Source organism: Phaenicophaeus curvirostris, chromosome 6 (assembly GCF_032191515.1).
Source record: "Phaenicophaeus curvirostris isolate KB17595 chromosome 6, BPBGC_Pcur_1.0, whole genome shotgun sequence".
Classification (NCBI taxonomy): domain Eukaryota; kingdom Metazoa; phylum Chordata; class Aves; order Cuculiformes; family Cuculidae; genus Phaenicophaeus; species Phaenicophaeus curvirostris.
The window spans coordinates 43,642,585-43,667,243 of NC_091397.1; the positions used below are offsets into that span (position 1 = coordinate 43,642,585).

The 24,659-nt window shown below is 41.9% G+C and overlaps 1 protein-coding gene across 3 annotated transcripts in view; it reads right to left on the bottom strand.

Moving 5' to 3' along the window:
* Nucleotides 1-396: 396 nt before the first annotated feature.
* CDCP1 (CUB domain containing protein 1) overlaps nt 397-24,659 on the bottom strand; it is a 29,484-nt gene continuing 5,221 nt past the window's right edge. The window contains exons 1-9 of one of the 3 annotated variants that reach the window (XM_069860005.1): nt 21,480-21,538; nt 14,350-14,553; nt 12,657-13,013; nt 11,056-11,424; nt 6,949-7,176; nt 5,823-6,203; nt 5,005-5,370; nt 3,672-3,753; nt 397-2,465 (exon numbers count right to left, since the gene is read on the bottom strand). In XM_069860005.1, the coding sequence (XP_069716106.1) occupies nt 2,018-2,465; nt 3,672-3,753; nt 5,005-5,370; nt 5,823-6,203; nt 6,949-7,176; nt 11,056-11,424; nt 12,657-13,013; nt 14,350-14,545 (2,427 nt within the window). In that variant the 5' untranslated portion in view covers nt 14,546-14,553; nt 21,480-21,538 and the 3' untranslated portion in view covers nt 397-2,017. Of the gene's footprint in view, nt 2,466-3,671; nt 3,754-5,004; nt 5,371-5,822; nt 6,204-6,948; nt 7,177-11,055; nt 11,425-12,656; nt 13,014-14,349; nt 14,554-21,479; nt 21,539-24,659 lie in introns of those variants that run through there. The other 2 variants (XM_069860003.1, XM_069860004.1) reach the window with 2 other exon arrangements.

A 24,659-nucleotide genomic window follows, 5' to 3' on the forward strand; every position in this document is an offset into this window, starting at 1 on the left:
TAAGGGTTTCTTCTGGGCTGAAAAAACAGTCATGCAATGTATTTTCATGTTATTATCCCTGAAAATAAATTAATTTAATTGCATGTGTTAGTTTGGTGTGAATAAAATACAAATATCATGACCCTACCGAGAAGCTGCTGAACCATTTATTGGTATACTGAAAGCTTCAAATATTTCACAATTCTTCTCCCCAATGATCTAAACACATGCCTTTAAAAACACCAATTAATAGCATATCACTGGCTACGCAAGAAAAAGGACACAGTCAGCAGTACATTTTCCCAGCCAGGTTCTCCAGAAACCCATTTCTATCATCTAGGGCAACAGCACAGCTACCAAAACCCAGATATCAAAATAGTCAAGGCTGAGTTTATACACACACACATGCGAGAAAGACATACACTAATTAATCCAGTTGGTATTTAATTATATTTTATTAGTTTTTTTTAAAAAATTAAGTCATAACTTAACAAAAAGCACTGGAATCTGTGCCTGACAGGAAGAAGTCCACATTGTTTTTTGCTGTAAACAGTAAGGTTATGAGTAAGACATTTTCATTTTAGGCATTATTATCTGTTCAACATTATTGCATGCAACACCGTCTAAAAGGTTTATGGCACCTCTGTGTATCCTTAGGCAAGAAATGATAATACGTTTGGAGAAAAATTCTCAAGTCATCAGGTCTAGTGCGGCATGCAAAATTGCAAACATCGTCAGCAACCGCACACCCGGACGAGCCAGATATTTGCATACAAAAGGCAACTTTATTCATATACCCGTAGTCCTCTGCATAAAGAACTGACCCTCAAGTTTTAAAAAGGCACAGAAACTGAGAGGCATGCTAACTACAGCACTTAAAAATAAGGTCTATTATTTACCAGATTTCAAGAGGTGGCTTTCAAAGGCAGGTAGATGACTCAAGTACAGTTCTTGCTAGAAATCAAGAGCTGTCCTCCACCATAATTTCAACATGGTTCTTAAATTCAGATTGATGGAAAAAAACCCCAAACAAACATCTAGGCTTCCCTTATGGATTCACTCTCATGCTTTGCACTTCAGAGAAATCAGCTGCTGGAAATAATGTTTTCTCTATTCCTCTTTTTGATCCTTAGTAAACAACCAAGCATCTCTAACGTGTGACATGAAACATTTTAGTGAACAGCTGGATGATGGCATCATTCTTTCTTCATGGAATCCTTATTCTTACTTGAGCCAAAAAGCAAAAGGTATTAGTAAAGTGTAAATGCTACAGGCTTCTGAACAGAAGCATATAGACTTTTCAAACTGTTTTTGTAAAAAAGCAAAGAAAATAGTCTTTGGTATAGGCATACACAGTGCTATCCAAGTATTATACCATCAGTTGGAAATTCAAGAAAGCTCTTAACTTCACTTCCCAAGCTCAAGAGTTCACACATGTAGCTCTTCCAGGCGCATATACGGTCTTTCACAATTACCTAGACACTGGTATGCTAAACATGATGAAATTTGAAGCAGCAAGTGGAGAAAATGACAGTGACCCCTCCTTTGCTCAGATATTAGCAGACTGTGCAGACACTTACGCAACCTGGAGCTGCCTTGAGACGGTGATGTAGCCTACACCTTCAAGGAGTCACCAGCCAATAATCAGGAACAAATAACTTAAGAGAGGAGAGAACTTCTGGACAAAACTTTTTCTGCACTCTATTTAAACTGGCAGTCAGGAATTAGTTTTCCTGATGTCTTTATAACGAAACGCAGGAGTGTATCTTTAGCACCTCTTCCACAATCAGAAGTGCATGCAGTCCTAGAATGTCTTGACTGGTTTTTAGTTTGCTAGATGTTCACTCCTAAACTGAAAGCTACCAGAAGCTGAAGTTTAAAAAAAACCCAAACCAAACAACCAAAACAATCCCTCCCCCCAAAAACAAACCAACATCAAAACATTAAAAAAAAGGACTCCTCCTCAGTGTTTTCCCTAGACCCTTGTCCTTACAGGTCACCTGTATTTCCACAGGAAATTGCTATACCTGGCATAAAATTACTCCCCTAAACCGTTCTGTTCCTTGTTTTCCAGCAAGGACGTGCTTGTATCTCCATTACTCTTTTCACTTGTATCTCCACTGTCCTCCAATTGCCCTGCTTTCTGATGAGCAAATGTGTAAGTATCATGGTCTGTGTCTGTCAGAGGTGGAGGTTCCTCGGTGCTAGGAGAGTGTTTAATATCTTTTCTGAAGGAGAGTGGAGGTGGAGAAGGTGGCAAGCTACCAATGGGTCCATCAAAAGGTCTGTACACATCAACTTCTGGAGCGACTGAGCCATTGGATTCCTTCAGCAAGTGCCCATAGACCATAGCATCATCAATAACTGCATAGACGTGAGACTCATTGTTTTTCCTCCCTTTTGTGAATAAGCCTTGTTTTCCAGGCATCTGGGTATTCACATTAGTATTGTACACTCCCACCATGGGATTCTGGCTTTTCTTCTTCCTGTTAAGAGTTGAAATTGTTAACAGGTCAGAAATAACACATGGCTGGTGTGTTTGAATTTAACAGTAGCTTCTGTTCACCCCTACCAGCTACCCACAGTTAGGCTGAATACCTGGATTGAAAGCTTTATTTGCAATCCTAGGAAAAAAACTCTCGAGTCTAGACATGGTATTGGGCAGAGTAGAAAATATCTTTATACTATTTGGTTACCTACTGCTGTTCTGAACCTGAAGCTTGCAAGATTAACTCCAATGGCCTCCAGCCCTTCCAGCAGGGTCCCAGCTGTACAGTGTACCAAGTTTCCCAGTATCCACAGATATTAATAGGACCTAGAGACTGTCAGATCCTCATAAAACAAGGCTGAATGCTGCTGAAGACTAGCAAGATAGCGGGTCCTCTATGAAAGCCGAATGAACTTTTCTTGATTGCACTTCCTGGAGCGACCGTCCCCAAGGCAGGAAGACCAAAGGCTAAGCTTGAAGATTTTTAAGCCTCTAGTTGTAAAGCCTTTCTTGTGTGGCACAGGAGGGTGCTCATAACTACTCCAGTCATATTGCACAAATTCATTCCAGCTCTACAGCTTCAGGTCCCGGATCACCCTGCCAGCAGTGAGTGTGCACGTATCAGAAACCCGAAGCTATTGATGACTTCAGACTCTGTTTGCATGAATAAGGTTATGCATGTTTGCTTTGCATAACCTAGCTCTCTCCCCAAGGGTGCATCTCATAGAAGATACTCCCACTTGACATGCAAACTCCAGAAGAAGTTGCTGGAGGTTGTGTAGATGAAAGATAGCTCTGAGTATATCTGAGTGAGTTCACAGCTTGTCTGAACAAAGCCTTGTCTAGAGACACAGATACAACAGCCACATTCATTGGGATTTCATCTCACAGTAATTGCTGATGAAGTCCAACCAATACCTTACTTCCAGTACAGTCAGAGGCTTGTGCTAAGTAAGGTCAAGAAACGCAATGCGGTGGGGGTGGAAGTAATGTGACTCAAGGAATGGTGCTCTCACAGTCAATCAATTTAGAGTAAAACAGCATTCTTGGAGACACACTACTTCAACTGCCAGAGCATTGCCTACCTCATGCTTCAGAATCACGTTCAAATGATCTATATCAAAATGTGAAACAGAGACCCCAGCAGCTCCCCTAAAATGCCTTCTCGAACTGCTAAGTTACATCAGCCAAATTATGAACTTACTTCTTCTTAACGCAGCACACAGTGAGTCCAATGGCCATGAGAACTCCAGCCCCAGCCACCACAGCAAGTATCACTCCTAGGTCTGCAAAGAGACAATGTACAAACACAGAGTAAGAGAGAAAAAATATTCAGCTATCTCCTAAGAGCCAGCTGGGTTTGAACCTCCTTAAGGGTTTCTAAGCATACCAGCTGCCTGAAGAACAGGAGTTTCCAAGACATACTCACTGCAGGGTAAGAGAAGTCATTTCCAGGAGGCTGGAGGCCAAAAATGACAAACTCCTGCTGCTACCAGTGGAGAACAGCCAAAAATCCCAATCAACTCCCCACTCCACTCCTGGAAATCAACACAGCTCGTGGGCTGCCAAACTTACCTGCAATGTCTCATGTGCCTCTGACGGAATAGGCAGGGAAGAGAAGAAAGTGCAGAGAAAGACAGAGAGGGATTCAACAAAGCAAATAGTGACATTTCACCAACTTCTCTTCAATACTTTCTTCCAAAATACACAAATTGTGTTGCCCCTATAGTTTTCCAAGAGTCATAAAATTGATCAGGAAAGTCTACATGTGAGCAGAGAAAAGCGCTGGGTATTTTGCAAGAAATATAATCATGAAAAAGGAAAACAAGGAATAAGAATTAGAAATGAATTTGATACTGTTTCAGTTCTAGCCTGCATAGCCAATGCTGTCTACAGACAGCAGTTTCTCACAGATGAAGAGGAAATGCAAATGTGAAGCAAATTTACATGAGCAAAGTCTACCCCAAAAATGCCCTTTTTTAAATGATTTATGTTTCAGGGAGATGAAAGACACCAAGAATACAGATTTTGCTGTTAGTAGTCAGCGTGCTCTCCACTTAACAGTCAGACCTGCCCTAGGGATGATTTCTTACCCATGTGAACACTGAGACTAATTGAACCACTAACGTGAAGTAAAGACTACTTGGATGAATATGTTTGCATAATCAGATCCCCCGTTGTTCACAAGGTCTGTGACCTTGGGAGGAAAATAACATCACTTGATCATTGTATACCTTCTGGCTGTGGTCTCCAATTTAAAAAGCTAAATTACATAAAGAAAATAAAATCTAGTCTTACTCTTCTTAAGTCCTGCAATCTCCTGCCTCATAATCAAACCCCTCAACCATATTAAAAACCTTCCTTCCTCCTCAGTCTCCAGAAGCACCCATCTCTCAGGCTTTTGAGTGCAGCTATTTCCAAAGGCAGGGATCTCATAAAACCCTCAACACAAGGTGGACCAGCATCCATCACTGTTTCTCCAAGGCAAAGCAAGAAAACAAGCAGAAAGCAAACCACCACAACCTTACAGGACTCACCTATCTGCTTGTCAGTAAGAGTCACCCAGAACTGCAGTGTCAGTTGTGTCTTATCCACAGGTTTACAGTTGGAGACATTTACCCAGAAGTCATGATACATATTTCGGGGCTTGGGCAGCAGCTCATCCTCACGGCGCACTGTTTCCTCTGTCCCCGGTGCCTCTTCCTTTATGTTGACATAGGCGCGGCCCGTCTCACAAGTGATGCCCATGCGGTCCTTGGAGAACCCCAGGCGGGCGACTTGCTTGCTGGGCACAGTGACGTACCAGGATATGGAGACATAAGGAGGTAGACCATATGGCCAGTTGGGAGTCTGCAAATAAACTTTAGCTTTTGGATCTGGTTTTACAGTGAAAGTGCACTCATCTGTAGCAAAGGAAAAGAAAAAAAGGAATGAAAGCTTAGTTTTTATAATTTCTTTTTTAAAAAAGCTTTCTCTTTCAGCATGTGAAGTTATCTGGTTTTTCTTCTCCATAACAAAAAATTGCCACTGCAACCAGCAACTTTGTACAGTCACCTGCATCTCAGCACCAGCAATACAACTCACCTATCGCTCCTTCCACAGCATCAATTATTCCAATTAGCACAAATACATCTGCAGAATTTCCCACAAACAACTACCTGCAATAGAGTACAAAGTTCCTTCCTTCTTCCAGCAACAAATCGCCTCCGATTCAGAAAAAGATTGATCCTAGCAACGGCTCCAGGATCAGACTCTAAATAACTGAATTCTTATTTCTATTTATTCCTATATGCTCTAACAAGCATATTGAGAAATCCAGCACTGTAAGACAAAGTAGTACAAACCACTACCCTACCTTTAATATGTGGCACAAAAGACATCTTCAGATCCTGATGGTTAGACTCATTGAGGAATCCTTTCCCATATGTTTTTAAAGACACAGTGATATTATTCCTCATCTGAATCTTTTCAATGGATCCACCAGGACAGAATACACCAACATTCAACTCCGTCTGTGGGGTGGAACTAACGATGCTGTAACTGTAGCTTGTGTTACACCTCTGCTCTGGGACATGTTGCTGAAGTTTCAAGGACGGAGAAGTAATTTCTATGTTGATCAGCTCAGGAGCCAAGAGTTTCCAAATAAACTTATGCAGTCGAATTGGCAATTGGGTAATAACCTTGGGCACAGACAGGGAATAGATCTTCCTCTGACACCACCGAAGATCAACACAGCCTGCAATCACAAAAACAAGTTTCAAGTGTTGTATTTTTCTCACAGAGGAAATATCTGGAAAAGCAAGTGTTCTTATGTACCAGAGTGCACATACTCAGAATACTGTCAGCTTTGTGTCAGCATTTACTGAAGAAAATACTCTCTTTCAGTAACCTTTACCCAAATGTGTATCATTTGTAGCTAAAGAGCTTTCTTTAAAAGGCTGCAGGACATCAAAGAAACCAACAGATATAAGCATGTGCAAAATTCCTCACTCAAGATATTACTTTTGCAATATTACTGTCTGACTGGGCCACAGTTGCAGGCTACCCAAGGTCCAAATATATATATTTTAAAACCCTTGCTCTACTAGTAGGTGAAAGCATTTGGGGAAAATCCTATACCAAGTGGACATGCTAGCAGCACAAGATGCACTCCTGGTGGCTGCCTTGGTCCCATATTTTCATAGGCAGATCTACATCTCTCCTGTTGCTTTTCCTTATTTCATTGTTTTCAGCAAAAGAATTCTTAGGTGCCCTCTGCCCTTTCCCTTCTAGGAACAGCCACACACATCCTACTTTTTAAAGGCAGAATGACATAGCAAACAGGATCATCTGCAGATTCACTGTACCCATTTCCCAGCTGACCAGCACCTGGTTTCCTACCTCACGCCATTTAAAGTCCAAGTGAGAGAGAAGTTTTGGCTGACTACTCGGGAAAAGAAAATAATTCCCTAGGAAACAATGTTAAGACACTTTTGTCATACTTATGCCTTTTTCAGCTGTGATCCTCAGGCGGGACAAGTCCTTGCACAGAAAGGAGATCTTGTAGACAGCACCAGACTCTAAAGTCAAGACGCGGTCACAGGAGCGAGGGTCCTTACAGATCAGGCATATTGGTTCAGACATGGGCGGGCTATGGCTGGGCCATCCTTCTAAGTGTATTGTTACAGTCATATTCCATTCCTTGCTAAGGTCGACCAAATGGGTGACATCTGAAATGAAAAACACCCCAGAGTAATTACTGGCATGAAGCATGGTGTGAGGAAGAACTTCATCTCTCCTCGCTTATTAGATAAGCTGCTGTTATAGCTATTTCTATATTAGCTAAGAAAACATGGTTTACTTATTTCCTTCAATGTAACACAAATTCAGACAGTACTGTACCACTCTTCTAATCTAGAAATTTTGGCCTTCCCACACACAAATCCCATTTCCCCACCACCTTCCATCTATAAGAGGGTAACACATATGCTAGCCTCTCAAACAGTTTAGGCTACAATGTAAGCAGCTCAGGCAATTATATTAGTTTTGTTCTCCCTAAAAGGTTTCTTGTATTTAAGATCAGTTCTACCAATCACACCACAGTTTATCAGGAAAAGATTCTCCATTCTCAAATTTTGTTTTTACTGCAAAAGTGACATCTCAGCTCAGTTTGTTAGTCTATGTTTTTCTGAGCCAAGCTGAAGAAACTTGTCCAAAAGTCAGTAATTAAGTACATCTGATTGTCTGGAGTCACTTAAAGATTAAGCTACTTTAAATACAAGTACCAATATGGTTCCAAAAGGAAAAAACTGCCAAGTACTGTACTTCAGCAGAAGTGCTTACAGTCATCATGAAGATCACTGGAGCTTTCTAAGATGCTTCCTAAAAGACACTTCTGCTTGGCAGTTTAAAAACACACAGAGATGCCACAAATTGAAGTCTGTCACCATGTTGGTGGGAAGGCTGAAGACCAGACTTTGCTAGACTGCTTGGTTTCCTTCAACAGCATGACTGAACTACCACATTGCACTTTCATTTAATTGCTCAAAATCATTCTTCCAGAAATATTTTCTGACTATCTGTAAAAAGCAAACCTGAGTGCTGACAGAGTTAACAAAAGTAAAGAGCATCTTCCTCAGCACTAGCCCCTACTTCTCTTCTCCTCGTCTTCCCCATACCCCACGACACACCAGCTGCTGTAGGAAGCCTTGTAACACCCTACAAGCTTGACAGACCTCAGGTGCACAGATGCACACAGTAGCCACCATCCCTGGCAGCCTCTATCAAACAGCACGATTCAGTTTAAAGATCTGCTTAAGGAGGCATGTGCTGAGGCCAAATCTACTTAACACTTTCACTAGTGGGACAGAGTGCATCCTCAGCAAGTTTGCAAGAGTGGTGCTGGAAAACAGCTTTGCAGAAACAACTTGGGGTCCTGGTGAACACCAAGTGGAATATGAGCCAGCAATATGCTGCTGAGGTAAAGGTGGCCAACAGCCTCCTAGGCTATGCTAGAAAGCATCAACAGCAGGTTGAGCAAGACGAGTCTTCCTCTCTGCCAAAGCACTGGTGAGACACCTGTTCTGTCTCACCCCGATTTAGCAGAGGATTGGAACTAGATGATCTCGAGGTCCCTGCCAACCTCAGCCATTCTGCAAGTCTGTGATACTCTAGATGACTTGCTACAGCACGTCAGAACAAGGATAAGCAGGGATGACAAAGACCTTCTCCCACGTAAGTAATGGCAGTTGTAAACACTTGGAACATCTTGGAGGGGGAGACAAAAGTAATGAGGAAAAAAGTTAGACTATGGCTGTCACCTAGTTCACAAAGATTAACTGTCATGTGCAAAGACAGGTATCAGATGCACAAAGCATCCTCATGCTGTTAACTAGGCACGTGTCTCTAATGTCAAAGAAAGCAACCTGGTCTAGTGAAAGGTGTCTCTGCCCATGGCAGAGGGTTGGAACTGGATGATATTCATGAGACACAACCCAAACCATTCTGTGAATCGATGACTCTGTAAAGGACAGATAGAAGTATAAATATATATATATACACACACACACACACACACACGTGTGCACTGTTTTTACTCTTAATTTTCTAGTTTTAGCTATGGATCTCAAAGCCATAAACAAAAGTTGAATAACATAGCTTTTTCCTGTGTGGGAAAGTCAGACATGCAAAAAGGCAAGAGATCAGGTGGAAATCTCTAAGTCACGGCCACAACCAAGCACAGAATCTAGGATTTCTACCACAAGTTTACTCATTCTTCAGAGGTTTGGTTTTTTGCAGTAGCTAACCAGAGAGAGGGTTAGATAAAGAAATAACTTTGGAAAGAGCTATATTTTCCTCTTATTTAATGACAGGCAGCATAGACAGCTGTGGAATACCCAAGTGCTTTGAGAATACACAGATACCAATGCATTTTTAAGAGCAGCCATGTTTAATTTGTATGCTGCAGACAGCATTTTTAATATTTTTTTTTTAAATAGAAGTTTCAATACTGTTTTGAGGGCTGAATTTGAATCTTTGATGGCACTTACATAACTACGAAATCACTCACAAAATCCTATAAAATCCTTGGAGAAATCACTGCTCCCTCTTAAATCCAAATGGTTTATTACTTGCATTTCATTCAATAAATGACAACCTGTTTTTTCATTTTGTGGGTGATTATAGTCTTATCTGCTGGCTATAAATATATTAAATATCCTCATTGCTTTCCAAAGGAGAAGGGAAATAAAGCTGATTTAACTTTATACAATGTTTTCACTGTCTTGCTTCTAAGGTCGGACACACAATACATGTAAGCAAACATGATTTGGTTAACCACACTTTTACGAGGACTTGCTGTTCATGAATAGAGCCAGGCTGGATGAAGAAGTGAGGATTACATTGGTGAAATGCTACAGACCCTTTCTGGATATGTGACTTCAAGGTACGGGCCATTCAAACTTCATTGCCTCTATAATTACTTATAGAAAGCCTTTAAGTTGCTCCTGCTGCAGTGGTCATCCAGAGTGTGGACTTCCTTCCACACGCTTCTCTGCAGTGAGGGCATCTTGACTATTAACCTTCACCATGAGCCGAGGTCAGAGCAAAGAAGCCAAGGGATTAATCACTTATTTCACAACTCATTACCTAGCCAGGCCTTTTATTTCTGTTTTTAGATAGATGCTGTGATATTACACCTAATTGTGTTAACTGTGTCTGGATTCAGGGCAAGAAAACATACACAAAAAATTTAGTAGTGCAGCACCAAGAAGCAAGAAACTTAAAGGACACCCAAATGTGCAGGTGATATATCACTGGAGTATCTTATTGACATCTTCCATACCTACTTCACACTAGATGATGTTCAGGCTTCCCTAGGAAGCAGAAGTAAAATTCAAGGGAAAGCAAGAAAGGAAATAAATGTATCAGTTGTACAAAGACAATATTACACCCCTAATTTCACCAGTCCATGCTATGGATTCTGATCAGCGATGACAGCAAGTTTCACATGGATAAGTGACTGCTTACATACAGAGCAGAAGCCTGGGCTGACATTTTAATAATTGTCTTTAAAATGCTGAATCTTACAGCTGAAAATAGAACTGAATAAGCTTGAACTTGTTCTCTGTACTGGAAAACAGGCAGCAATATGTGAGCCCAGACAATTCTGATCAAGCAGTTACAGTCTCTGCCCAATAGCTGGACCAAGTCCCCAGGCGGAACACGGTCACAGGGGAAAAGCTAGCTTTGTTTATATAACACACAACATCATACCACAGGACTTAAAAGCATTTTTCAATTTCATGATGTGGGTGCTGGAAAAGAAAAGGAATCTCTATTTACAAATTACACTGTAAGAATCTACAATGGAGCTTTATACTCCATCACAAATGCAAATCTTAGCATTGCTGTCTGCCTTGCTGCAACAGCAGCCGGTGGTACCTCAAGTGGTAAAACAAGCCTCAGTGTTGCTTGGCAACACATCTTAAACCCAAGGAGGGTCCAAAGTTCAAGAAAAAATGACAAAAAAAACAGTACTTCTCTTTCTTGTGGTGCTCAGCACGGGCATCTCTAAGCAAAAGCAACAGAAAGGGCAGACAGGTACTTACTCTCATCAATCTGCGGGTGCTGAACAACGACTTGGAAGAGCAAACGAAGGATGCCTGGGTTCTGGGCATCCTGATCGCAGCCCTGCAGGGAAAGGTTGAAACTGCCAGCAATATTGGCAGGCTGGCTGTCACTCAGCTTGAACACCTCTGGGTTGCTGACGGAACCAGGGAGGTAGTACTCCACTCTCTCCTCTTTCCTTTCGCAGTTGGAGAGGCTATAATTGTGGAAAAACACACTTGCTCTCAGGCTGGAAGGAATCACGAACTGCCACGTCATGAGTTCATCTTCTGGAAAGCCCAGCGGGTAATTTGGGGACATCAGGGTGACTGAAGACTCCTCCTTTAAAATGGATTCAATAATGCATAACCCTAAAACATGGAGGGGAAAAAAAATATATAAAACAAGCTGCAGAGTATTTTTATTTTGACAGCAAGTTCTGCTACTTCAGCTACAGTCAAAGTTATTCCAAAACCCTCAGAATAAAACATATATTTGAGTTGACTCTTTTGTCTTTGATTACAGAAAAAGTAAGGGATATGTTAATGCTGTATTCACAGTTTAGTGGGATTACCTTTCAAACACCTGGACAAAGAGGTCTTTGGAAAGGAAATATCCTAGTTCCTACTTCACAAATATGCAACCTGACAACTGCTTCTCCTTCACTGTGTTTCGGGAAACAAAAGATGTGAGCTTTTATACCAGCACACAGCTCTCTGTCCAAAAACCTCCCAGATCTAACAAATACACAGGATATAACATGAATGAAAATCATGCCTGGAAGACACTTGGCAGCATGAAGTTGGGTACACAGAGACTACGGTTCCACTCTAGGATTCCAGGGACAATGTACAACTGCAAAGTGTGCCAAGAGTTAAAAAAACCTTGTGTTCTACATGCTCAAATATCAGCCAGGTCCCTTCTAAAACTGATGGCAACAACTGCAGAATTCAAACAGAGAGCAAGATTATCTCCCCAAGAGGGTTTGTCCTGAGACCACAATGTAACCTGCTGGTTGCTATATAACATTCCAGGTATTTTAAGAAGATTATTACATAATGCTTTATGCTACCGTGCAGGTTAAAACACATAGCTGTATTTAAGCAGCTTTATGTGCCTTCCAGGCACTGCTGTTCCTTTTCCCACCTTCCTCTCCTGAAGGGAGGCACTGGTTTCAGACTCAAGCAAGTTATGGAAGCCTTATTTAAAAACCGATAAACCCAACTAAACACTGCAACCAGCAAACAACTCACTCCACTCATTCTAATCGTACTGTCTAGTCTCACCTCGCTGAAAAAAAAAAAATAAAAACAATAGAGCAGATATTTTTAAGTTTTAGGAAATGTAAAGCAATTGAAAACGATTAATGTACACCAAGAGCAGCTTCATAATTATTAGGATAACCAAACATATTTTGATGCTAGAAAAACAGCAGCTACCAAACGAAAAATGACACAACAACAGCTTTTAGAAAGATGAAGTGGGAGGGAATTAGGGGTAGCAGCACTCAAACTAGAAAGTTATCAGATAAGAAAAACTTAAAGAATTGTGCCACAATCTACACGAGGCGATTGCAGGTGAGAAAACACTACTCTGTACTTACGTTTTATGGAAGCCCTGTTAGCTATGCTGAAGCCCGAGGTGGTGAGACGTGAGTCCCAAGGGAGGTGCAGAGACATGACGACTCCTCCCAGCAGCTTGACACGAGACACCGAGCCATTCCTGCAGAAGGTGCCAATGTTGACTATGGCTGTATCGATACAGCTATTGATGTTGTAGCTAACGAAATCCGGGCATGTCCCTCCTGGTTCAATCTGTCTTAGCCACGGGGCAGAAAATTTCAGTTCAAGCCCAGCTTTTGTACTCGCCTTCACATCCCAGATGAAGGTCCTGTTAAGGCGAGGTAGCCCCAGTGGGTAAAGATGAACATCACCAAAGGGACACGGGCCTGACACACAGTCTAAACGCAGAGAGAGAATAGCCATGATAAACTTTGGAAAGTACGCAAGTAAACAAAATCTGACACGTTCCGTTTCATTACTATTTTCACAGTTTTTAGGTAGCATTTAACTTCTCTTCTACATGCATTAAAAGACACCCTTACAACATGGTTACATGATGTGTCTAAACAGGACTCCTAGCCCTTAGAGTAGACAGGATAAACCTGCTTTCACCAGGCTGACTAATAGAACGGATTCATTGTCTGCAGTATTCCCGCCTTGTTTGCTGAAGAATTCAGAAGGGATTTAGTGAACAGGGTAGAGCACTGAATGGGCAAAAGGGAGAAACAATGTCAGGAAAGCTGGAAATCACAGATCAAGAGAACTTTTGTCTTATCTCACTCGGAGAGGTCCGATTTTGTGCCCAGCTTTCCATGGACTGTATCTTCATGTCCTTAATGCCCTGATGAACAATCCAGGGTCCTGACTTTGCAGAAGTGATGAATAACAACTGCCACTACAGGATTCTCGGAAGAATTTAGAGAATGTTTTTCTGAAAAGTCCAGATTGTTGGTATTTCAAGCTGGACACCAAAAAAAGTATACCTTAATCTATATCTAGGCTCCAACTTCAAAGAACAAAAATACCACAACTACACCTTACAAATATATCATGAAACATTGTAAACATTACTATTTACATGAAGCATACAAATAAAACTACAAAACATGACCAGAACTATTCTTAAACATTACTCCAAAAATAGCAAAGACGTTACCAAAGACTGAATGCCCAATACAGTTTCGCACCTTGCTGACCAGCAGCACGTTTTCACACCATTAAAGAGTACATTACATATACAGACCCCAGAGATAATATTCAAGGCAAATTAAGCTTCACTTCCAGCTCTTCCTAATTTTTGGTTTCTTGGCTTTAATAATTTTCATTAAATATAAGGAAACATGTGCATGTCTTTAATGTTTCCATTGCCCTTATAGACACAATTAAGTTGTTCAATGAACAATGTGGATAACAGATCATTATCAGTGCTCAGAGGCTTTGGAAAGTAATAAAGATTCTTTGATGGGTTTATAAACCGTGAGAGAAGGGAAGGCAGCAAGGAACTGATGCCACAATCTGTCATTTAACTGTTTCCAGAACAGCCAACTTAACATTAATTGTGTCAGCCATAATACAGACTTCTTTAACTTGCTTAGTTCCAGTAATTCAGGGTTATTTATTAGTGTCTAAAGTTTTCTTCTTACCCAAGATAATGGATACCTTAATACAGAAGCAGGAGAAAACGATATGTGATTTTACTGGAGGAAAATGAAAAATTTAAGAACTATATCTTACCAATATTTTTCTGAATATCCATGATGAAATACTTCTCTGGAGTACTACAAGTGAAGGTAAAAGTCACATTGTCCCCAGGCTTTATCTTGAGTTCAGGCCTGATGACATTTTTAATACGAATTTGACAGCTTGGTGAAACACCAGATCTCAGCTTAATCATAACTGTGATGTTGTCCACTGTGCGAAGAGATATCATGAAGGAACCTAATAAAGAAAAATAAATAGAAGTGTTTTGTTATTAGCATGTATGAGTATCACCAGCCTCTCCACGCACTCCCAGAGGTGCCACATACTCAGAAGGAATATTTGCATCCACATTCTCAAAAGTGTCTGGTATTAGACCTACAGAAAATGCCTCAGCTGTCTCAGTATAGCACAGACAACACAGAAATACACTTGCTGCATGCGCCCAGAGAGGGATATATACTGAATTTTTGTAGGACCAGTTCTGCTCCAGTTTACTTTCACCAGTGTTATTTATTTCAACTTTATAAAGTAGTTCAGCTATTCCTTTAAAATTTCTGTTGTCCAAATTTTGGGTTGCAGTCTATCACACCCATCATAGAGCTTGCTTCATTTTTTAAAGGCATCCGTGAGGCTGTGATTCAATTCAAGATGTTTATTCCTCAGCCAAACACCAAAGCAACCCTCAACTTTAATTGCACCCAACGGTACCAAACGAATCTCTGGATATACCCCAACAATTACTGCAGACCAGATTAGGCACTCCAGTGATACCAAAAGCACATACCAAAAGACACTTATTCATGTGGTCATGGTCCTCTCATACCTTTGACAACTGATTTCCTGAAGGTACAGGACATCCATCAACAGCCCTCAGCAGCACAGAAGGCACCTGTGGCCTGGGATGGACCATGTGTGCTTGGATATCTCCTCTCCATCCCTGACATAGGCACCCTAGACTTAGAGCTTTTGGGAAATACATAAAAGCCTCACTCTTCTCAGATTTCAACCTATCCTCAATAGTATCGAATGCAGGAGCAGCTCTCACAGGAAATACTGTAGCCATAGAATAAACTGGTTGTTGAACAGTTATTCTCATTGATAAACTGCAACCAATTCAACCAAACCTGACTGTCTTCTAAAGACATATACACAATACAAGACATGAAGGAGCACCAACTAAACAGTCAAGACAACTAAAAAAATTATTAGCAGCAGTTTGATGCTTAGCAAAGACCAAGCCTAGCTCTGGCAGAAGCGAGTAAAGTTTGCACTGAAGTCAATTGTATCCCAGCCCCACGTGAAAAATCTGAGGACAGGTCAGGTGTCAAGTTTTCTGCCAGATGCTTTCACTACTCTTCCTTCCTTATTTCACTGTACAGAAGACAATTACAGTGCCTACAACACTTGTGCAACACTTGTGCTCCTAGTGCTTATGGGAAAAAAATAATCTATGTATACAAAGATTAAGATCTAGGAAATACAGGTACCCCAAGTTCTGTTCAAAGTAGTGGGACAGCATGCAGGGCTGCATGACAAAGCTCTGCCCCTATGCCAGGTTGGTAATCCTCTTGCTTATTAACCCCAATAAAGAGAGATTTACCCTAGTAAAATCAGCAGCCTGGCACACCAGGGCAGCCCCCGCAGCCATTCACATCGGAGGCAGGTGCAGGAGAACAGGTGGCTCAGAAATGCAAATCTGCAGGGTGCCCCAGGCTCTGCCCAGCTGCTCACCATCCCTTGAACACCTAAACATCCAGCGCAGTCTGTGCCAGCTGTTAGTGCCGTGGTGGTGGTAAGGACACTGGCCAAAGCCCAGAGAGCTGGAGGGTCACCTGGTGAATGTTGTGTGGTGTGAGGCCGAGCACACCATGGGACCCACCTTGATCGGCAGAGCCCTCTCGTGGCAGGTGAGCACACCAGAGACCCTCAACCAGCCTACCCACCCCAACCAAAGCCTTTAGCCATCATGGCTGCAGAGAGAAGTGGGGAGCATTAGTTTCCCCAAACCCACCTGTCCCATCTCTCATCCTCCCCTTTAAAGTCTCCCTATTTTTACAGCAGTCTCAAGGGTGTGCAGGGAGTGATTTTCAATGCAATGTTTTGCAAAACCCCATGGGACTGATCAGTCAGCACAGGTTGTCATCATTGGGAACACTGCACCTCCAGGTTTGCAAACATCGGGCACCAAAATCTCACTGCTACATGGAGTAGGGAGGTAACCCGTTGTGCTTTTATTTGAGTTTTGTTGCTCTTGAGCCTTTTTTCCAGCCTTTCTGTCTTTTCTACACAATCTTGAAGTCAAAAGACATAACAAGCCCCTGAAACTGCCTTGCCTATTTGCCTCCAGGATCAAAGGCTTTAAATGAAAACCTTGAATATTAAGAGGCTTGCCAGACTTCTGCACGTACTTGTAACGATGAGTTCACTAAACCTCTATACCACCAGTAAGAACCTGGTCACTTAGTAACTTCCTATATCTTTAAGCGGCAGGACCTCAGCCCTTTGCCCTGAGTGCCTACACTGACTTCCTTCGCCACTTCCCTGGGCTGGCACTACTCGGTATCTGCATTTCTTCTTTTTAAACACTTTCTTGGAGCTCTTCAATCTGAGGTTTCTCAAGGAAAAACCAGAGATGGTCATAAAGGCTAAGAACTGCCTTGTACAATGATCGTCTGAGCACACAGGGATCAATCACAGGGGCAACATCCATAGGGTGGGGAAAAGAGTATGAAGCAAAGCCAGAAACCAGAGCTGTTCTTCCTTATGCTGCAGGAGGAAGAAGTTTTCAGAATAGAAAGCAAAGCCACCACTTCCAGCCTAGCCGAGTTTTGTCTTCCATACCACTGGACGCTTTTGGGTGTTATGGGGTTTTTTTTATTATTTATCACATTTAGTGCACAAAATATCCTTTGACTCAGATGGCTGTAATTTTTCTGATGTTTACATCAGCCAGGTATGAAGTGCAATAGTATAATACCAATAATTAATAGATACAGGCAGAAGACACTTCTCTTGCAGATGGTAATTGTCACACTCATCTACAGTTTGACTGGAAAGTCTGTTCCTCACTTTCTTGTCTAACAATTATCACTGTTCCTTTTCTCATCCTCCTCCCACAACCACATGGCCAACTTGGCAGGATGGAGACAGAACCCTGGAGAGAATCCCACCAGGGTCACTAACAGCCAGCACTTCTGCACCAAATGTTTGGGTATGGCTCCAAGCCTGTTTTTATTTAAGAGCATTAAGTTTAAGCATAACCTTAAGCATGTGACCAGCTTTAAAGTAAAACAAATACACACCCTGAGCCAAAACCAAGGAACAGAAATTCTCGACATTTTGAATGATGTTGTGAAATAAGAAAAGCCTTCCTACAAGGGTCAAAACAAAGCATCACCTTCCCCAGCCCCTGAAAGACTTGATTTCTGCTGCCTGGGGATTTTGCTCCTCATCCCCTATCCAGACTTCATTTTGTCATGAATTTGATCTCGGTCCAAGAAGGTCAAATCCTTGTCAGCTCAGTAACCTTTTCCAGCACAGACACGGCCTGTGCCTCAACTTTCCAACATGGGACCTGCCCAAATTCACAGAAGTGCTGCAATGATCAATACACCAGCACCTGAGCAGGCAACAAGGATGCAGACCCTATAGCCCATTAGGCACAGCAAAACTGTCTGCTAGGAAGCCCCCACAGGGACAGACACTGAACTAGATGACAGCATAAACATAGCTTGCTAAGATGAAACTCCACAGGTAATCATTTAGGTCGAAGAAATAAGAGCACAATGTTATAACATCAATAGCAGCCAGATGCTAAGCTACATCACATTTCATTTGTGTTAGAAAAATGAAAAGAAATATTCATGCAGAAAGTATATCCAGTGATCCCAAAGTCACCAAAAATGAATAACTAAATAGCTAAACCCCTCAAACTATAGTCACATGTTTGCAAGATAATAGACTACTTAAAATCACCTTTTTTGCAGGGCATTTCTAAACATGAATGAGTCTCTTCATGACTCATACTGATCCATCATTGTCTACGATTCCCACTGCATGCCTTTTAATTAGGATTACCAGTAACTGCACACGTTTCTTGTAAAGAAGGAATTTCCATGCCTCATTAATGCCGCACAGGGATGACACACCGGATATCCAAACCAACAAGAGGAAGCATTGCCAAAGCTGGACCTAGTCTCAGCATACACAACGAAAGTATTGGACTGGAAGATATCAGAAGTAAAGCTTCCAGTCATAAGCTGATGTAGACATCTGATGTCACCCTATTTTTTTTTTTCCTCTAAGCAATTAGTTTTGCAGCCTCCCTTGCCTATTTCTTCAACTGCCCTAATTTCAATTTGCACATTTCCTGACACAACTGGATTCACTACTGCTCATCCTTGTTTAAGACTGCTCCACAATCACAGCTGTCTCATCACAGCATCTTTATCACTCAGTGATGCTCCTCTCTGGACAAGGGACCTTGGCTAGCTTTTCCTCAATAGTGTGATTTTTCCAAACCATTTATCAACTTTATTGCTCAGAGCCCTCCAACTTCAGTTAGAAACAAACTGCCTAGCGTAAACCAAGTTGAATTACTCTTCAGAGCTCAACTTAAATTTATCTACTGCTGTTGCACCTGACACTAATCTCCTAGTACGTTTTAATATGTGTATATAAATGTCAAAAGGCCATTTTCCCTGTACAAAACGGGGGTGCAATGTAGAAGACAAAGGGAGGGACAGAGAGCATGCATATATATGTACAAGGAAAGGACTTGGCAGGACAGCATTTTTTATGGCTACATGCAGTGCCTTGCTAAACAAAGCTAGAGTGAGAACAGAGTCCAACTGGTTTTGGCTAGAAGGCTGCATTTTATTGCAGTAATTTATCCATAAGGTTCTACAGATTGTTTCATGACTTCACTGTGTGAATTAAACAATTAAAAATGAGACAGACCAAGAAACTAAAGTCGACAAGAGTCCCCAGCAAAAAAAAATCCGACATATTGATTTATCCCAAAATAACATATGAAAACTGTTGGTCTGGTCATTCCAGTTAGATCATGGATTGCTTCACTTCAGCCTTTTTTAATAAAAACCAGTTGGATGGGGCTGACTCAGACACCATTCACAAGTCACTGGCAGGTGGAGGAGTTGGGCTGCTGCAGAAGACAAGTAGCAGCAACACTCACTCCGGATATGAAGTACATGGATCCAAACACCGACTCTGCCCAAGGGGGATCTGAACCCACACAACCAACACACGTCTCTGGAGAATGGGTTCATCCAGCACATGCACTTTGTGACACTGCCTCAGGACGTGGATGGCACTGCGGTGCTCTTTGCCTCTAAGCTCAGTAGGCTCTCCTGGAAAGCTCACCAGCTCTTCTGAGCCCTTGCACGGAAGCTGGCCCACAGGCATGCGTGTACCCACTGAGGTAGTTCCACTACATGTAATCTACTGCAAAGGTCATGGCAAGACCGTGAGAAGCAAGGAATATGACTCTAACAGAGTGACTCCCTGCTACAAGCTGAATGACTTCAGTTTCAAGCCATATGAACTCCTGCTGCTGATCTAACGGACAGCCTTGGTGCCGGAGACAGCAGCACTGTTAGCACCCATTCAGAGCAATCCATCCAAACCATCACCCTTCACCTAGCAAGGGGAACCTCAAATCTGTCTCCTGTGTGATGGGGACTGCAGGCTCCAGCTCCTGCATCCCAAGCAAATGTCTCAATGGCTCAGCTAAGAGAGATACACCAATGCTATACCTGATCATCCATCTCCCTTCACCTCAGATATAATTCATCGCAGGTTGACTCAAGTTTGCCAACAGATCAAAAAATATTTCAAGGACTTTGCTGACTAACATTTTGTACCTGCCTTACTGAAGGTTTCTTCTGTCAATTTGAGTCCAACTCTCTGGTTTAACTAGAGCACTCAATTGCTCCTGCATCATCCACTCCTCCAAAACCTCCTGCAATGCCCATCCAGGTAACTGCTTTGACTTAAGCCCTTTAACTTTAAGCCCTTTGAAAAATCAAGTCAAGGACCCACACACCATTTATAATCTTCTCACCTGATCCTGTGAGCAGCAAACAGATCACAAGCAAATCACAAATTACAACCAACCCTGCTTGCTGCAAGCTGCTGAAATCCTGTTGGACTTAACAAAGCAAACAGGTTTTCTGTTTATATTTTAAATATAAACTAACTACTCACTACATTGCTCAATGATGTCCTTATGCTCTTATGTTTATAGCTGTCTTCCAATCCCACACTTGCTTGGGATATGACGTCCCTATTTTGTGAAATGATTGCTTTCATGGAATCACCCCAAAAATTAAAGCTTAAGATCTGTAAAGTTTGTAAACATTTACAGATAGACACTGCCAATGACTATTATGCCTGAGTAGCCACCCATATCTCAGGAGAGGGCACCTGGGAGAGAATATCCATTCCTCAGCCACCACAGTACAGCCCCCTAATCTCCATTGATAGTTTAAACTGATAGCCAGAATGGGGATATGAAGCAGGTGAGATGTCACACATTCCATTCTCCTCCTTACCAGGGAGGAAGGGTGGACACTTTGCCATAGTGATGTTACAAGCCATCTCAGCACAATTCACCAGAGGTCTGTCAGTACCCCAGGCCATCAAGGCTGCTCACTCAAAAGTTAATTCATTACTTCAACTTGTAATACTTCAAAGGAATCACGTACTTTCAGTTTAACAATAACTTTTAAAAAAACCCTACAATTATAAATTTTAGTACTTCTACCACTTTCTCTGGAATATTTATAGAAGGATAATTAAGACATAAATCACACGCAAGACGTTTAAAATAGATAAAAAAAGACATTTGGGACTTCGCAAGTCTAATTGTAATTAAAGAGGGGAGAATTTTGAGTCTGGGCTGCCTTTATTACTTTACAGATACTAAGTTTTGTTGTTTCTGTAGAAATGAGTCACAAAACTCAATGAGTGCTGTCCACAGGCTGCCCACCAACTCACATACAACATATGAAATGTAAGATACCTGGGTCTGTGCAGCTTGACAGGAAAATGTCACACTGGCACAAGGAACACAGACACCATGCAAGTCACTGCAGGAGCCTCCCTTGATCAAAGGGGTGTTTGCTTGCACTGTTTATCCCTACCTTGATGTAAGCCAGCAAGAGGACAGCATCCTGGAGCATGTCTGAGCAGCTCTTCGGTCTTGGCTCTGGTTAATGAAGGTGGAAGAGGACATTTCACAATCAGTGGTCCCTCCCACACCAAATACCCTGCCAACAGATCTTTGTCTCTCACTTCTGAAGAAGTTCAAATAATCCCTTCTCACTCTTCACAGTTTGCTGTCTCTGTACACTTATATCCCACCTCCACCCACAGACCCAGGGCCAACTCCAAAATGCCAGCGTGATTGTATCTCTCCTAATAAGCATTTACTCTAACAGCAAGTAACCACACCACTTTGTTCCCCAATAAATCAATAGGCACAGTTTGAAGCAGGCTATCATATGGCACCCTTCAGGATGGTTCTTAAAAGGCATCCAATGGAACAGGTACAGGTGAGACTTCTCCCCCACCATATGAGCTAGGTAAAAGAAAACATAAACCAGTTTTCCCACAGTACTGGCAGCCTAGGCACTCAGAAGCAGACAAGACCTTACTAACACACAAAATGCACATCTACTAAGTGTTAGGGCACAATTCTTCAGCTGTATTTTCCTGAAAGTCTTCCAGAAAGTCCCATCAATACTATCTACACTGGCCAGATTAAGCTATAGACGGCAAACCCTCACCTCTGTCACCAGCCAACACAGAAACGGATTTTGCTCTGACATAACAGCCAACGGTCAACAGTTTACTAAGTGCAGCACAACCCACATCCTTCCCTTCACACTCTGGTGGCACAAGCTGATTTTGGGCAAGAGGAACCTGTATGGTCACACCTCCATCACATTAGAGAATATTGAGCCCAGGGAAGATGCTCAAGCTCTACCAGCTGAATCCTACTCAAAGACCACCAAAAGTCACTGGGTGTTCAACAGGAATTGGTTAATGGTTGTGCTTCAACACACCAAAGCAGCAGGCACATTATCCACTCCAGAGCTGAAGCCTTACAGGGATACTTGAACAGCCTCAGAAAGACTGCCAGTGTCCCAGAAACGGTTGGAAATTCTCTATTAAGGTAACAGCTTTAGTCATTCCCAAAATTGGGCAAAAGTTTATAAATTCCAAAAATTATTAAAAAATGTATAACTATAGAAATACTTTAACAGAAACTTAAGAAAAGCAAGGGGAGAGGATATGGGGCTACCCGAAACAAGTCCATTTAGATAAAAAATGGTGTCCAAGACCCATTTTTCCCAGATCCTCTAGCCTAACTTTGCTGCAGTGAGCCTTTCTAGGAGCTCTTGCACAGATACCAAGATCAGAAAGCATCCAAAGGGAGAGTTCAAAAGCAGTGCCCAGAAGACAGTGGGAGGTCCTTGCCACAGACATAATAGGAAAATCCGATCAGTTCAGTTAAACAGTCCACTCATGACAGTGGTGAGCAATACCCAGCTCCCCACAGCACAGACACAGTGATCACCCAGTACCACCAGCAACCCCATGTCAGTTACAACACAAAGGTGTGCACCTCCACACACATTCACTGCTCTCAGGTTGCATTTGTCCATCACTACCCAGGACCCAAAGAAGGCCACATTTAACTATTAGCAATTACAAAACGCAAGTGAAAATCCAATCAGTAGGGAGAGAGTAGTGTAGAAGGAAGAGAGTTACTCACCCATTATCTACAGTAATTTGCAAACACACCATATGCCTGTCACGTGGAGCTGTACCAGTCAACACAGGTAAAGCCAAAAGGGTATTGACTTTGTTCTCAAAGGATAGGTCCTCGTGGTATTTCTAATATGAAATATTTCTGGAATGAACGAAGTGTAAAGTTGTTCAGTCTCTGCCTAAGACTGAGGTGTTGGCACATGTGGATTCCAAAGCTTTTTATGTAACATATATATGTATAGACATCAAGCAAGCCGTGCGATAACAGCTATATCAATAAACCCAGGCCCAGCAATATTTATTTCAAGAAGTCAAAACCTTTTTTTCCAGTAACTTTCCTCCTATTTTCATTTCTAGTCCAATATTGTTTATAGATAAGATTAATTCATTTCAGTAATTAACAAGCCTGAACACAACTGATCTGAAGGATACCTGATATCAGGTAAGGAAAAAGTTCTTTGTTTGTTTCATAAAGCACACCCTGATTTCTGTCTACAAACTCCTGTTACAGTATGACAAAACAAGGCGCACAAGTCAGAATGAAAATCAGTGTAGAGCAATCTTCTACCTGAAGAACAATTTCCTCCATGCACAGGTCCGTGGTGGTAGACTGGACATGAGCTTTAGCTCCACCCCTTCCACCCATTTCTCCCCTAGCCAGTCCTTTGAGCCCATGCCTTGAGCCAATGCCAAAAGAATCCTTTCCAGACAGTTCCCTCTTAATTATTTTTTGGCTGGTAAGCCACTACAGCTCATGAAATGACAGCTTCTGGCACAAAAGACTCACAAGCCCACCACAACACCTTTCTTCTCTCAGGGGCCACTACTTAGCCAAATAGCTGCTATTTGCTGGTGTTTTCAGTTTTGCGTAGGAGTAACATCATGACCAAGGGTACAGCTGCTGGAGAAACTTGATGCACACATGACTCCAGAGACCACGACCTAACTGAGGATCTCTGGTGGGGGCACTCAAATTGGTGGTCACCTGTGCTGCTATGGACAAGAAGTTCAATTCAGTGTATTAATCCTCAAATATTTTCATGTTCCCACCCCCTCGCATTTCCACTTGGGCTCTCACATTACTTCTGCATCCTTACAGACTTGAAAGAGACAAACAAATGAAAGCCATAAGTAGGCAAGGCTTACTTGTTAAAAAACAAACATCTCAAACTCTCAAAAACCCTGGAATTGAGTTAGAAAAAGAATTAAGTGTATTTTCTCATGGAAAATTTAAGGCAGTAATACCAGAACTGAAACACACAAATTAGTAAGTTACTATACATGTTATTTTCTAGAGAGTAAAAGCTAAGCACTCCAGATGCACAGTGGCATGAGGCAAGCACATTAGTTCTGGTCTTAAAAGCAGAGGTCTCAACTGAATGAACAAATGGCAACTCAAAGAAAATAATCCAGCTTCCACTGACATTCAGAGAAGCACAAACAAGCCAATTATTTATATTCAGTCAGAACACCAGAAAGACCCTGCTAACAGCTTGGAGTTAATTTTATTAAAAGTGGCAGCTATTCATGTTAAGACTGATACGTGA